General features: G+C 46.8%; 1 protein-coding gene across 1 annotated transcript in view; it reads left to right on the top strand.

The window, feature by feature from the left end:
• Positions 1-16,632, top strand: part of LOC137433141 (neuron navigator 2-like) — a 121,508-nt gene that overhangs the window by 65,146 nt on the left and 39,730 nt on the right. The window contains exon 11 of the mRNA XM_078783968.1: positions 15,436-15,459. Within this exon, the coding sequence (XP_078640094.1) occupies positions 15,436-15,459 (24 nt within the window). The remainder of the gene's footprint in view (positions 1-15,435; positions 15,460-16,632) is intronic.

Here is a 16,632-nt window from a genome sequence, read left to right as displayed (position 1 = left end):
GAGAAAGATAAAGATGGAGAAAGATAAAGATTGAAAAGTTAAATGAGACAAGAGAAGAAGGTCTTATTTTATTTATTGGTATTTCTATGCATATATGTTCCATCATCATAGAACATTAGCACTTTTTATGTTCAGTCCCCCCTTTTAGGCAAGCTTAAGTATTGGACCAGATAATTGACAGGTGTTTCTTGTTGCTCAGGTGTTTCTTGTGGCATTGATTGTTCACACATAAAAGAGCTGTGAATGCCTAGTCTTGATTTTAGCCGTTACTTTTGCCTGGAGAGTCTGGCTTTGGAGTCAGTAAGCATAAACAAACATGAAGACCACAGAACTGTCTCTGAAAGAAAACCAAGCAATTTGAAAGCTGAAAACAACAACAACAGGCATTTTAAGGCCATTTTCTCTGCTAGAGCGGGGGTTAGCCTTGCAGGCCCCCATGACAATCTTCTCCATTTCACCCTATTTTCTACATCTTCCCTTGTTAACCCCCTTGTGCCCGCATTTCTTCTTCCACCACATTTAGCCAAGTTTTTCTCGGTCTTCTCCATTGAACAGAATAATTCAATTAGAACTATAGCACAACAACTTTGAATAGCAAACATAACTCAAATCATCTTGAAAATACAAAGCCTGCCATATCTGCTTTGTATTCAGACTTCTTATTCTGTATGCTAAACAAGACAAAAACAGCTAAAAGAAAATACAAAAAATTGACGATTTTTGACCTTTTGACTTCAAAAGCAATATATGCAGACCCTGCTCAAATCTATGTGATGCTGACCTGTGACCAGATTCTAAAAAAAAAAAAATTAACCATATTCTCTTAATATAGTGTTACAGGTCGCGGACAGATGTTATAGACCGAGCGGTGGTGTAAGACCGCGACCTAACAAAACTCACCCGATTCACCCAGAACTTTGGCCGTATCGCACCACAGCTGCTCAATGAGGGAAAAGACAAAAACGACGCAATGCAAGAGGAAAAAGGAATAAAACGAGAAGACGTACAGACGAGTAATGGGGTTTATTATTTACACACACAAGCAAAAAAGAGCAATCAAGGTTTATTTACAACACATAAGACGCAGGTGACACAGTGCAAATACTAGCTTATCTACAGACTTAACTTATTCCCAGGACAGAACAAACTCACGTCCACAAGAAGGGTGGAAAAGCAGGAGGTGGATGGCTGGAGGGAGAGGGAGGTCCAAAGGGGGTCCCGCAGCACAACCGGCGCGTTTAGCAGCCGCCGTTCAGGCCAGGCCCCACGCTGCTGTTTTGGCTGCTGTATACGTCGCGTGCTTTGCCAGGCCTTGTGTCACTCGTCTGGTCCAAACCCTCAACTCCTTCTTGCTCTTGGTTCACTCACTATTCTCACCACCGACTCCTCACCGCAACCAACGCAACCACTGACCCTCCTCTGGCAACCGACTCAGACCAACTCTTTGTGACCAACTCCAGGCCTTTCTGTCTTCTGCTCTCCTCTGTAAAAACGCATCTCCTCTGGACACGCCCTGCCTTGGGTTATATAGGCCCCCGCCCCTCAACCTTTTCGAACCTCCCCGATCGCTCTTCCTCCGCCCTCTCTAGCCAAACCCCAGGCTCATGGTTGGTCGAGTGGGGCTGGCTCACTCCTCCCCTCTATGACGAGGTGGAGACACGCCTTTCTTCCCCGACTCGAGCCTCGTGGTCAATGGCGGTTATTGGAGGGGAGGTAATATGGGCAATCGAGGCTCGGCAATGACGAGAGGGGATGTAATATGAAATGGAGATTTTGGGGATGGGAAGGAAAGGGGATCTATTCTCTTTCACTGGTGCAATGGAGTATTTCAATTAATGGAAGACACAGCCTTACGCTAATACACATAATAAGGATATAACTGTCAAAAAAAAGATATATCGTGTCCTGCATGTATGTTTTATGGACTAACTACGGGAACGCCCTTTTGACCTTTATACAACCACAAACGGAGGGAGGAGGGGTGATATTTTACAACAACCTTTTACAACAACATTTTACCACAACAATAAAATAAAAAAAACATTCTCATATCCACAACACTGCACCCTCCTCCCCTTAGGCACGTCCCGGGCCTATAACTTTTACCTTAGTGTGGCACGTAGGTGTAGTTCCCTCTACTTTTAACCTGACCCTGAGTGCGACAGTTTTAAAACATAAATAAATGTGTCCCGCTGCTCCATTGCACCCTGCCTAACAGACTTACGCCCACAGTTAACCGAATTGCGGAATGGTCTTCAAACTATACACTGACGGTGGGAAGCATTATTTACACTTGACGCTACTTTTATTTACAAAACTAACCCAGGACCTGTAATTGTTCTTTCTGGGGGGGAGACAGTCTGCTCTGCATCGACGCACCATGAACGCACCCAAAAACGCACCAATACACACCCAAGCACCAATCGGTGCAGTCACCATTGTTCAATGAATGTTCAACAATAAAATAAAATCAACAACCCCTAACCCTGCAGGTGGTCTCTTGCTCTTCGGCTCCCTCTGCTGGTTATTATTATTTCTTCCAGTTGTTGTCATTTTCTTTGCTTTTCTTACTGGCGGCCTATTTGCAATAAAGTGTGCCCCATGTGTCCTTTTTTTATTTGATTTTATTTATGGCCCACAGGGCCGACTAGTGTGGTTCACCTGTGGGGCATCGGTGCCCTGTGGCCAAGGTCCGCCAGCAAGATTTCGGGCCCTCATGGCCGGTTCCAGCAGAGGGGCCATGCCCCAACCCATGGGGTCCATAAGTGGTGCTCGGCCACAGACATGTGGTCCATAATGTGGTGCATCGATGCAGACAGCTGGTTCTGGGAATTTCGGGCGCACAATGGCCGACCCACGCACGCTCCCCTCGGCGCCCAACGGCGCACAGGTCATGTGGGAGACAAAAGGGGAAAGACAATTGAGCGAGGGGTAAGGTCACAAGGGTACACATCAATAAGGCAATGCAAGGCGAAATGCGTAGGGAGGGCAAAGTGAGAAAGCTCGTCCCTACCGTACGTCACCCCCCTGTCACCTACCCTACCCTTGCCCTTACCCCATATGTACAAAAATCTACACATTTACAAATTCGTCACTACTGTCACGTCTTCCCCATATTTCCCCTATACCAAATTCGTCTCCACAATCCCTCTACTTCAAAATTTGCCATCACCAATTCATCATCAATCCTCATAAGGAGGGAGCGATGGAATTACGCACAATGTCACACCCACGTCATGATGCGTCTCACAATCCAAACATTTGCATCATAAAAAATAATCAAAACATGGCATGGTGTGGAGTACCTGTCACCTCAGGTGAGTGGATGCAGATGGTGCGAGGAGATCCTTCATCCTAACTATTTTCTAAATGACTTTAACACACTTTACACTACCCGGGGTCTCTCCCTGCCAATCCATTGGCCAACTTACACTATGGGTTCTAAAAACCAATTCCCATTGACCAAAATGTGGTGCTTCTCAATTTGGGGTCTCACTCCCCCCGATTCATCTCCCGGTGCCCTCGCACAATTTCTGGGCTGCGACGTGTAACTCTCCCAGCAGGTCTACCCACCTGCACACCTCCACCACTGTAGTTGCCACCCGAGCTTACCTAGCTCCTCACCCTAACCTATCTAACTGGGGCAGGCCCCTCCTGGCTCTGTCACCCCACTCGGTGCCCTCTGGCACTGGGCTACCCGGGTCCGTCCTCCGGATCCTCGGGCCCCATCCACAACAACTACTACCGGCTCCCAGAGCCCACCTGCGGCCTCACCTGGCCGACATCCTCACAGTGGTGGAGCGCCCATACCAACTACACACACTAACAGGCTACACGCCCAGCCATTTCCACAACACTAATGCACCCATCCAAATACCATTCTGTCACCCGCACCACAGATGCCAATATCCAACCACAATTTACCTGTACCCTCTACCTAACACTTACACTACCCGCCCCGGGTATCCGTGATGGGGGTCCACTCTTCCCCCATTCACACCTTCGCACCATCCACTCCACTCCACAATTTCCACCATACTCACTCCACGACCATCCATTCCAATACTCCATACCATTTATTCCATACACCTGTCTTTCATTCATCTGTCGTTGCACACCTGTGCAATCCTACCTGGTGCCACCTGCACCCTCCTCCTCTTCCTGGACCATTTGGTCAACACAACACGCAATCACCACTACTCCCTCATACACTGCTCCACACACCTGTTCAGTTGCACACCTGTGCAATCACACCTGTTCCATTCTCACCTGTTCAATCCTCACACACACGGCATCATCTCAGCTAACTACTCCCCTCTGAACTTGCGCTTCCCAGTCGTCCCTTTAAACTATTGCGCTCCCACGTCATTATAATCCACACTAATCTACCTGCGTCCCCACTACAGGTATCAGTCACTAACTAACCTTAACGTCACCTAATGTCATCTTCTAGGGCCCTATCCATGTAACCTAACCCACCCGGGCTAGTTTTCACTGCCATACACCCCATAAACTATAGCTCCTTTGCCCCACTGTGAGGGATGGTGGATTTGCCATCCCACCACATCGGGGGTCTCTCACTACCAATTTCGCTCGTCCAAATCCAACAATTCAAAAATTTTCCATTTACTGCCAATTCTACCCATACCATCATCAAATTTTGCTTTTTTCTAATTTCGGGGCCAAAACACTATCCTCATCACCCGTCTACTTATTACATCCTCTCGGTGCGCAATTTCCTTCGAAAGCTCGGCTTCGTACAGCCGAGCCATGAACGCGGGTTCTTTTGTGCCAGCGGCTGGATACGTCCCGCACTCGTGGCAGGGATGGGGGCTTACCCGGGCCGAGATCCCACGCACCACCTTGGCGTGGAGCCATCCAATGTCCCGATCTCGACCTGCCGGCACGTCTCAATAGAAAGTGGTCGCCATGACGACCCTTCCTATCGGGCGGCCCGCTCCGTCTAGTGGAGCCCGGACGCGGCCGTTCCACGCGAGGCCCAGCGTGGATCGCGCACGGCGGTCCTTTCGAACCCGCCGTGGCTCGGATCCCCGCTGGTTCTCGCGGCACGCGAAGCTGCCCGACGCGCACCGAGGGCCCGAGTGTGCTATAAGTCGTTCTAACCTCTAGCCTGGTTACCGTCGACGCTTCACCTGGATTCTTACAAGCATACGCTACCCCTTTCTTGCTCATACATGCAGCTGTTTCCATGCTCCTCGTCGTACCGTTCCTTACACACCTCGGTACACTCATTCCTCTCCCAGCCTTGGTCACACACCTGACCACCGAACACTTTGGCACACATTCGTTGGTCGCACACCTCACCAACACACCTCTTCGCGCCCCCTCCTCGGTCACTTCCTCTGTGACAATCACAGGTGTGCTCTCATTCGCACACCCAACCACGTGCCTCACTACCAACTCAAATGTGCCTTCCCACACACGCTCTACCATTCCAGGTGTGCATCCTTCCATTCCAGGTGTACATCCTCGCTCACCTGTCACAACCAACTCACGCTCCGTTTCACTCTCACTACTCTCACCTCCATTCTTGACCGCGCACTCACCCTTACTCTCGACAGCGCACTCTTTCCTCATGCACCCGTCCGTTACACACCTTTCTCGCGCACACCCTCCCGTTACATCCTCTGTAACACTCACCACAGGTGTACACTCTCTTGTTACATCCTCTGTAACACTCACCACAGGTGTACATTCTCCCTTACTCTTGACAGCATGCGCTTCCCCCATGCACCCGTCCGTTACACACCTTTCTCGCGCATCCTCTCGCGCACACTTTTTCGTTACTTCCTCCGTAACACTCACCACACCGCGCTTCCATGTACCCCCTCGCACACGCGCTTCGACCAACTCACTCTTGACGGCACACTCACTCCTTGGCGTGCACTTTTTCCTCACACACCCCATGGTCGGACATTCTCGCACACCTCTTTTTGCGCACACCTGACCTGTCGCACACTTCACCAACGGCCTTTCACGAACACCCGGATCCAAAGCAACCCCCAAGCCGACTGAAGCTTCCCTCACATCATATACATTGCCACTCACCTCCGTACTTCGTCGTCGCACCTCCTCTGCCACCTGCAAACTTTTTATTTGGTTAGTGAGCACCTCATCATGATTTGAACACAGACCTTGTACATATTCCATTACCTCCTCCTGGATTTCTCTCTTAGTTTCTGTCCGTCCCTTCTTAATTTCACTCACCTCTTCTTCCACTTCCTCTAGTTTTTGTTTAACCTCTTTTATTTCTCGGTGCGTCTCCTCAAGTTCGTCCTCTAGGGCTACCGTGACCGTCTCTATGTGCATCCTCACCTGCCGGTCCTTTGTCTCCATTATCTCTGTCACCTCGTCCACCCTCATTGTCAGTTCCTCCCGTACCGTCTGACATTGCCTCTGTGTCGCTATCAAGTCATTTTTAATTTCTTTTTGTGTCGCCTTTAACCCTCCGAGTACTGCAGTGTTCCTTTGAACCTGCTCCACTAACTTCGTTTGTCCCTCTGTCAGCTGTTCCACCTCCTCCGTCAGATCTTCTATTCCCCCTTGTAACTTTGCCGTATTATTTCTCACCTCTTTCTCTATACGCTTTTCGCCTCGCTTTACCTCCTCGCGTAGCCCCGAGACCTCCTTACCCACACCCCGTCGTATCTCCTCCTTCATCTCCCCCATCTCTTTTGTAGATGCCACCCTCATCTGTCCCAATTCATCCCTCTGAGCATCCAGTTTGGTTTCTACCCCGATTTTTACCTCCTCTATCTGCTCTCCCATTTGTTTAATTTCTCGGGCGGATTGCTCCCCTATCTCCCGCAATTTGTCCTCCATCCTATTTTCTAGCCCCATTAACCCATTTCTCACCTCTTTTATCCCGTTGTCTAACCCCTCACCGGTACCCCTCGCTTCGTCCCTCATTACCCCCATTTGGTTTCCCATTACCCCCATTTAGTTTCCCATTACCCCCATTTGGTTTCCAAAGTCATTCCTCAGGTCTTCACTTGTCTGGACCATGAGCGCCTTTATTTGTTCCATAAATAGGCCCCAATCCATCGGAGGCGCTGCTACGGTCACGGGCGCGGCTAAATTTGGCGCCACAATAATCATGTGCGCGAGGCCGCCATTTTGTGCGTCTGATACTCCCTCAACCGCCTCCTCATTGCTCCCCTCCATTTGATCCTGGGTTACTTCTAACCCCTCTATCTCTCCCAGCGGCATCCCGTCGCCTTGAACAGCCATGGCGCGATTTCAAAATTCGGGTTTTACTTTATAAAACAAAATAAATTTCGGTACTTTATAATTTTGAGCGCGTGAAGCGCGCTCCGGATCGATCCCACTCCCCGACACCAATTGTTACAGGTCGCGGACAGATGTTATAGACCGAGCGGTGGTGTAAGACCGCGACCTAACAAAACTCACCCGATTCACCCAGAACTTTGGCCGTATCGCACCACAGCTGCTCAATGAGGGAAAAGACAAAAACGACGCAATGCAAGAGGAAAAAGGTATAAAACGAGAAGACGTACAGACGAGTAATGGGGTTTATTATTTACACACACAAGCAAAAAAGAGCAATCAAGGTTTATTTACAACACATAAGACGCAGGTGACACAGTGCAAATACTAGCTTATCTACAGACTTAACTTATTCCCAGGACAGAACAAACAGAACAAACTCACGTCCACAAGAAGGGTGGAAAAGCAGGAGGTGGATGGCTGGAGGGAGAGGGAGGTCCAAAGGGGGTCCCGCAGCACAACCGGCGCGTTTAGCAGCCGCCGTTCAGGCCAGGCCCCACGCTGCTGTTTTGGCTGCTGTATACGTCGCGTGCTTTGCCAGGCCTTGTGTCACTCGTCTGGTCCAAACCCTCAACTCCTTCTTGCTCTTGGTTCACTCACTATTCTCACCACCGACTCCTCACCGCAACCAACGCAACCACTGACCCTCCTCTGGCAACCGACTCAGACCAACTCTTTGTGACCAACTCCAGGCCTTTCTGTCTTCTGCTCTCCTCTGTAAAAACGCATCTCCTCTGGACACGCCCTGCCTTGGGTTATATAGGCCCCCGCCCCTCAACCTTTTCGAACCTCCCCGATCGCTCTTCCTCCGCCCTCTCTAGCCAAACCCCAGGCTCATGGTTGGTCGAGTGGGGCTGGCTCACTCCTCCCCTCTATGACGAGGTAGAGACACGCCTTTCTTCCCCGACTCGAGCCTCGTGGTCAATGGCGGTTATTGGAGGGGAGGTAATATGGGCAATCGAGGCTCGGCAATGACGAGAGGGGATGTAATATGAAATGGAGATTTTGGGGATGGGAAGGAAAGGGGATCTATTCTCTTTCACTGGTGCAATGGAGTATTTCAATTAATGGAAGACACAGCCTTACGCTAATACACATAATAAGGATATAACTGTCAAAAAAAAGATATATCGTGTCCTGCATGTATGTTTTATGGACTAACTACGGGAACGCCCTTTTGACCTTTATACAACCACAAACGGAGGGAGGAGGGGTGATATTTTACAACAACCTTTTACAACAACATTTTACCACAACAATAAAATAAAAAAACATTCTCATATAATAGCTTTGTTGAAGATTTAATGACAGATCAAATGGTTGATTGAAATTTCAGTTCAAATGGATGAACATTTATGATTTTAGGTGATGCTACCGTTGACCTTTTGGACAATATTATGAATTTGACTTTTCCATAGCTGCACTGATCGGACTCGGTGACCTCGGACAAAGACCTTTTATAAGGACATGGGTTGAAGCCCTGCTTGTGAGAATGCCAACCCCCTCCCCGCCATCACGGTTGTTTCTCCAACTCACTATCCCACGAGATATGCGGAAAGGACGACCCAAAACCAATTATCTTCTTTTTGATTCATATATAAACATCATTAAAAGTAAATAATGACCTCAGCCAAAGTTCAAACGACGTGGGTTTAATCTCTACATAAGAGAATTCCACATAGCTATTTGGGCGGTGTATAAGCTAACAGATCGCTGTCTCCATCGATCTTGGCAAGGCCGTAACACTTATCGGCTCAAAATCCTTTTAACTGTTGACTTGGTAGTTTTTACAATGAAGGAAACACGTATGGGGAGTACATACGACATAGCGATTGTGAATGTGACAGCTCTGAGGCGTCTTTCGCTTCGCATGGAATTATTCATTACATTCATTCATTCATTTAAAGAATCATTACATTATACTCATTCTTACGCTCATTAAACGTTCATTAAACATTAAACGTTCATTAAACGATTACGAAAATAAAAACGAAAAACATTACGAAATTACGTTCACACCGTCACATCGAACACTATTACGTTACGTAATTTCACATCGTTACGTTCACATTGTTACGTAATTCAAACCGTGAACACATCGAATATTGGAGAGCCCATTGCCCAAATTTGAAACACGATGGAATAATATTTACCGATACGAACAGTGATGTGGCTTTCATTAAAATTCTACAAATACTGTTTAGATTTTGATGATTTGCGTGTGATATGATTTAACGGATGTTTATAAAAATCGTTTAAAAAAAAAAAAGAAAAAGCCTTCAATTTCTAATATTTTGCCTTTTCATTTGAGCCTCCCAATTGAAGCCCCGCCCATAGGGCGGATACCGCTGCGAGTTGTCATAATAAAGCTTTGTTGAAAATTTGATGACAAAAGCTCAAATGGTAAAAATGTTATGTCCTGGACAGACACACAGAGCGACACACGGAGATACACACGGAGATGCACACGGAGACGCACACGGAGACGCACACGGAGACGCACACAAGACGCACACGGAGACACACGTACACGCACACACGTAATTGCAAAACCCTGTCTTCCGCTGTGTTGAGGATGGGCTAACAATATGGAAAATGTTGAAAAAGAAAGAAACCACAAGTGTACTTAGCAATAGACAACGGCCAGGTCGGCGAAGGATAACGACTGTAGTTGGTGACAGAAAAATCATCAGACCTGTGAAGAAAAACACTAAAACAACTGTCAGTGACATCACCAACCTCCAGAGTGCAGGGGTGAAAAGTATCACAATCTACCATTTGCAGAAGACTTTGACAGAATAATTACAAAGGCTACACTACACCGCAAGATGCAAATGTCTCATCAGCACCAAAAAGTGAAAGGCCAGATTAGAATTTGCCAAGAAGTATTTGCCAAGAATTCTGGAACAAAGTTTTGTGGACAGATGAGACAAAGATAAACCTTTACTAAAGTGATAGAAAGGTGAAAGTGTGGAGAAAGGAAGGAACTACATATAATCCAAAGCATAGTACTTCATCTGTGAAGCATGATGGCTCGGGCTTACATGGCTGCCTTTGGAACTGGCTCAATCATTTTTATTACCCTAAGCTCAAGAAGAAAAATGTCCGGGTTAAGCGATTGGTTATGTACGTACATAAGTATGTACATATGTCTACGTGTCTGCATTTTTAAAATTCATTTTATCGGCAACCTTTGGTCCGATTGACATGAAAATTACACCATAGGAGTGGCTCCTCCTGTATAATTTTAGTCATAATTATGATGTCATGGTTCACGTGGTAAGACAAAGGAAGCAACTACATATGATCCTAAGCATACTACCTCATCTGTGAAGCATGGTGGAGGTAGTATCATGGTGTGTGCTTGCATGGCTGCCTCTGGAACTGGCTCACTCATCTTTATTGATGATGTAACAAATGATGACAGGAGGAAAATGAATTCGGAAGTGTACAGAAATATTGTCTGCCCATGTACAAGAAAATGCCTCCAAACTCATTGGGCAGTGAGTGCTTCACCATGCAGCAAGACATGACCCAAACACACTGCCAACGCAACCAAGGAGTTCATCAGGGGAGGAAAGTGGAAGGTTTTAGATTGGCCAAGTCAATTCACTTGCTGAAGATTAGACTAGAGTCAGAAACCTAGAGTCAAAATTATTTGTTTATTTAAATGCAGTGTTTTATTCAGTGGTTTATTACAACATGCTGTTTTTCTTCCTATTTAATAGGCTTTTTTCATTTTCCTCATCAAATCATTCCACTTCAAAAATAAATTCAATCTCTTACAGTCCTTCCTTTCTACATTCTCCAAACTCACCTTCATTCCACCCCTCCTCTGTCGTTTTCAAATGGATCTCTTGGATGGATCAAATGGATTAAATGAACTTGAAAATCACAATAAACCCAGTTTGTAATAAATGTTCCTTTGTCATGAATCATCCACTTTCCAAACTCCCACCCCCACCCCCTCCCCTTTCAATTCTCCCTCCTCGCCCCTCCCCTCCTAAACTTCCTCCTCGGCCTCCCCTCCTAAACTCCTCCCTCGCCCCTCCCCTCTAAATCTCCCCCCTCACCCCTCACCATCAAATCTCCCCCCTCACCCCCTTCCCTTCAAAACTCCCCCCTCTCCCCGACCCTTCAAAACAAATGGATCTCTAACTTGAAAATCACAATAAACCCAGTTTGTAATAAATGTTCGTTTGTCATGAATCATCCACTTTCCAAACTCCCACCCCAACCCCCACCCCTCCCCTTTCAATTCTCCCTCCTCACCCCTCCCCTCCTAAACTTCCTCCTCGCCCCTCCCCTCCTAAACTCCCCTCCTCGCTCCTCCCCTCTAAATGTCCCCCACTCACCACTCACCATCAAATCTCCCCCCTCACCCCCCCTTCAAAACTCCCCCCTCTCCCCTCCCCTTCAAAACTCCCCCCTCTCCCTTCCCCTTCAAAACTCCCCCTTCACCCCTCCCCTTCAAAACTCCCCCCACCCCTCCCCTTATAATCCCCCTCCCCTACTATCTTTCTCAAATTCTCCCCCCTCCTTAAAGCTGCCCCCTCCCCACTTCCTCTCCCTTCTATCTCATACCTCCACCTCCTCCAACCTTCTACTTTTCTTTTTTCTTCGACTTTGCTCTGACCCCCCTCAAACATCACCTCACTGTGCCTCATCCCATCACCATCAAACCTTTTGCCCTCCTTATCCTTCCCTTTCTCCTAACTCTTCGGCAATCTCTGACACACGATCAACAGCTCTCCCTACCTCCCCCTCTCACCCCTCATCTTACCCTACCCCTCCCCTTCCCTGTCCTGTACCCGATGCCTCCTCCCTCTTCCTTAACGGTATGGACCACAAACATCCGGGGCTTTCGCTCAAACCTGATTGGTCTCTCCATACAGGTTGCTTTTGACAAACCAGACGTAATCTGCTCAACAGAAACGTTCCTCCTTCAAGATGTCTCTGATTCCTTAATATCTCTTCCTGGTTACTCCCTCCTCCGGTATGATAGACCTGAGCCTCATCCTGGTGGTGGGGTTGCTATCTTTATCAAAAACTCTTTCTCACTCTCCTTGCACTGCCCTCTCTCCACCTCACCCCGAGGAGTACCTCTGGTGATGGCTTCCGCTCCGCTCCCACCTTTTGTTCATATGTGTGTTGTACCGTCCTCCAAACAGTGATGACTCCATTTACATCTCCCTGTCTGACAACATGGACCAACTTGTATCCACTCATCCCAACTCTCTCTCTTCCTCATATGTGGCGACTTCAGCAGTCATCATGCCAGCTGGCTGGGTGTGGTTACCTCTCACACCAGCCATGGCACCTCAGCAAAGGACTTCTGTGACTCATTGGGACTGACACAATCTGTCAATTTCCCGACCCAGATCTCAGTCAACAGAGCATCTTCTCTTCTTGACTTGGTTATGACTAACTTCCCTGCAAATGTCTGCTGCTCTTCTTCTGCTCCAATCGGTTCTTCTGATCATTTGCTTGTAAAAGTAGACATCTCTCTGGCTATTCTCAGAGAGCCTCCTCAGCGCTGACGAGTCTGGCATTTCACTCAGGCTGACTGGCACGGTCTTCAAGCAGCCATCAATCATCTGGACTGGTCTCCCATCTCTACTGCCTCTGACATCAACTCTTCCTGCAAATTCTTCCAAAGTAAACTGCTCTCTCTCATGCACAGATTTATACCATCTCGTCTTCAGTTGTCATGCCCTTCCTCCTGTCCTTGGAACACTGAAGCTTGTGGATGAAACAACTTGCCTTCACCTCATGGAAGGTGAATCCAACTGAAGGCAATCTCAGTTCCTTTCACAAAGCTCAGAACAATTGTGTGTCTACCCTCAGGAGAGCCAGGAAACAATTTCTCTCTACTCTCAAGACTGAACTCTCAAACCTGTCTCCCTCCTCCAAATCCTGGTGGCATCTGTTCAAATCTGTTTCTGGTGTTTGTTCTCCTTCCATCACCTCCCTTTCCTCAAACGGCTGCACAGCTGACACCGCACGTGAAAAAGCTGAATTCCTCAACTCTGTGTTTGCCTCAAAATCTTGTGTCCCGAACCCATTTCTCTCCGTACCCACCTTACCCAGTCGAACCCAGCTGCTACGAGACTCTGTGTCCTTCTCTCCTGACAAGGTGGAGAAGTTTTTGTCAAACCTCGACTCTGATTCTGCAACTGGACCAGGCATCAGCCCCACGGGTCCTGCAATCCAGCCTGCCGCTCTATCTCACCCTCTCTCTGTTCTCTTCACCCTCTCTTTTGCTCAAGGTCATCTGCCATCTGCTTGGAAATCAGCCAACATTACCGCTTTACACAAAAAAGGTGCAAAAACAGATCCTTGTAACTGCAGACCAATCAGCCTGCTTCCAATAGTCAGCAAGTTCATCGAATGAAGAATCGCTTCTGACATAAGATCATTCCTCCTCTCCAATGGCTTGATCTCGGATCATCAATTTGGATTCAGACCAGGTCATTCTACTCTGGACATGCTGCTTCTGCTGTCTCAACAATGGATGGAGGTCCTCAATGCCAAACAGGAAATCAGAGCTGTGTCCCTTGACATATCACGTGCCTTCGATACGGTCTGGCACCCTGCTCTGCTCACCAAACTCTCCTCCTATGGCATCCATGGAAATCTCCACGCATGACTTGCGGACTTCCTCTCTGGTCAAAGTCGACGTGTGGCCCTGAATGGATTTCTTTCATCTCCCCTTCCTGTTCAGGCTGGAGTTCCTCAAGGCAGTGTTCTGGGCCCTATGCTTTTTCTGGTCTTCATCAATGATCTCTCGGACTCTCTGGACAATCCTCTCTATCTCTTTGCTGATGATTCCGCTATCTGCCGCTCCATACCTCATCCCTCAGATCGGCAATCTGCAGCCTCGTCACTCTCTGCAGCCCGAGAAAAAAAATCAGACTGGTCAAACAAGTGGAACATGCAAGGCTTTCATCCGCAGCTCTGGAATACTGCTCTCCCTTCTGGGCTGGTGCTCCTGCCTCACAGCTAGCTCGGCTTCACGCTGTAGAGACCAAAGCTTTCAGAATCATTGGAATCTCTTGCGATGAAGCTTACTTCAAAGGGCCTTTCCCTCACTCACCGCAGGCAGGTTGGTGGTATTTCTGTCTTCTATCGACTCCTCTCTGGCCAAGCTCCCCCAGCTCCCCCCCCCCCCCCTTTCCCATGCCTCCTCCCCCCCAAGCCCTCTCCCTCCCACACATCTCCCGATGTCCCTGTTCTCTATTGCTGTACTTGTGTGCTTCCCTCTCTCTCCCCATCTTGTCTCCTGCTCCCTTTATTAGATGTTTTATGTGTCCATTTTTTTTTTTTGTGATTAATGTTGGCTCTTACATGAGCCTCGATCTTGTATCCAAAAAAATAAAATAATAATTAACAACTAAAAATGGCTGCAGTAAAGGCTTAGCAAAGCATCTCAAAGTAAGATACCAAGAGTTTGGTGATGTCGATGGGTCACAGTCCCGATGCAGTTGTTGGATATGCAACGAAATACTAACTATTTTACTACTTTCATTTCCTTTAAGTTAATCTGGTCCAATACTTATGCTTACCTAAAATGGGGGGACTGAATATAAAAGTGCTATTGTTCTACAATGGTAAAACATATATCCATCGAAATACCAAGAAATAAAAGATGACCTTATGTACTCCTGCCTCATATTCATATTTTGATCTCAAATCCAAATTTCTTGAATATATAGCAATAATATTGACTTCACTCTTCCAATTATTATGGAGCGGTGTGTGTGTGTGTTTGTTTGTTTGTTTGTTTGTTTGTGTTTGTGTGTGTACGTGTGTACGTGTGTATAAACTTGTTCATCATGTGTGTGCTTTTTTGCTGGACTTCCATGCACTCCTGAAGTGGAGGACAGAATGAGTTGAAAACTGGTACTCGGGCCTGTCCGTGAGGAAGGGTTATTCGCGAGTAACTATTAATTTAACAAGAGTTCAGATCTCATCTTATTGTGTGTGTGTCTCACACCTCATAAAAATCATAGCCACAGGAATTGTAATTGGCGAATTGTAAAAGAAAAAGCCTTATGGGTACAGTATAATTTAAAGATTTTGCTATTGTCATATAAATCATTAACAAGCATTTCTTTATTGTTTCAGTCTGATGAGAAGTCACAAGCAGAGGTATGGTTGTTTATTTTCTTTGTTTTTCTCTTCCTGGCAACAGTTGCTTGTTAGCTCAGCCGACAGCAGTCAATTTGTCTACAGCACACTTTGGTCGCGTTTTTGCCTATCTTTGAAGACCCAGCATGTTGTTGAAAGCAACGTTAAAATGATGTTTTTCACCATCTTCAAAAGCTTTTCAATTGGATTTTGAATGCATGTGATGCAAATGCACACTGAGAAACATTAATACTTCCCGTCACCGAATGTGGGCCGCAGTTAGGTTTTCACCCCTGTCTATTTGTTTGTTTGTCTGTCTGTTTGTTTGTAAACAGGATATCTCAAAAAGTTGTGGACAGATTCGGACAACATTTTGTGGAGGGGTTGGGTGTGTGACAAAGACGAAATGCTTAGATTTTGGTGAAGATCTGGATCTGGATACTATAAATTTTTAAGCCATTCTTCACCATTGAGAGATTGAGTCAAAAACGATATATAGCAGGATATCTCAAAAGGTTGTGGACGAGTTATGACAAACCTTGGGTGGATTAGTTGGTTAGGTGACAAGAACAAGCCGATTCGATTTTGGTTCAGGTCCAGATCCAGATATTGGCCTATCAGTGGGATACAAAAGGTAAACTGCTCTTTTGAAGGAGACGCCAGGCAAGATTGAAGGAGAACTGAACGGTTAGCACTTAAGGTCTTTGGGTTCATAATGAGATCTACCAAAGTCAATGTAAAGCATACAATAAACGACTTCATCGCTCAAAGGCTGATTATTTTCTGGGCAAGATTGACATCTCTGACCAACAGTCTTATTCGGGTGGTAAAGTCTTTGTCCTTACCAGCCCAAAAAATATTCTACGCCAATATGAGTGCACCAGACAGTTAGACAACTCCTTCAGTGACTTCTTCGATCATAGGATCTGACCTCTACAAGACAAACTCAATCAGCAAGTAAATGAACATTTTTTAGTTGAAGTCATCAAACACTGAATCATATATTGAGGAGTTTGATACTGTCACGGAAGATGAAGTTATCAAAGAAGGCTGTATCCACCACATCTTATGAGCGTGATCTCTTACCAACGTCATTGTTGAAAAAATGCATTCGTGTTCTATCACAGTCTCCCATGTGAGGAGCTCTGGAGCTATTGATGTGTGCAGTGATCCTGGATTTTGGGAGTTTGTCTA

Source organism: Myxine glutinosa, chromosome 8 (genome assembly GCF_964187855.1).
Source record: "Myxine glutinosa chromosome 8, kmMyxGlut1.1, whole genome shotgun sequence".
Taxonomy (NCBI): domain Eukaryota; kingdom Metazoa; phylum Chordata; class Myxini; order Myxiniformes; family Myxinidae; genus Myxine; species Myxine glutinosa.
The sequence above is the reverse complement of the archived record's forward strand: the minus strand, read 5'-3'. Positions and strand labels throughout refer to the sequence as shown.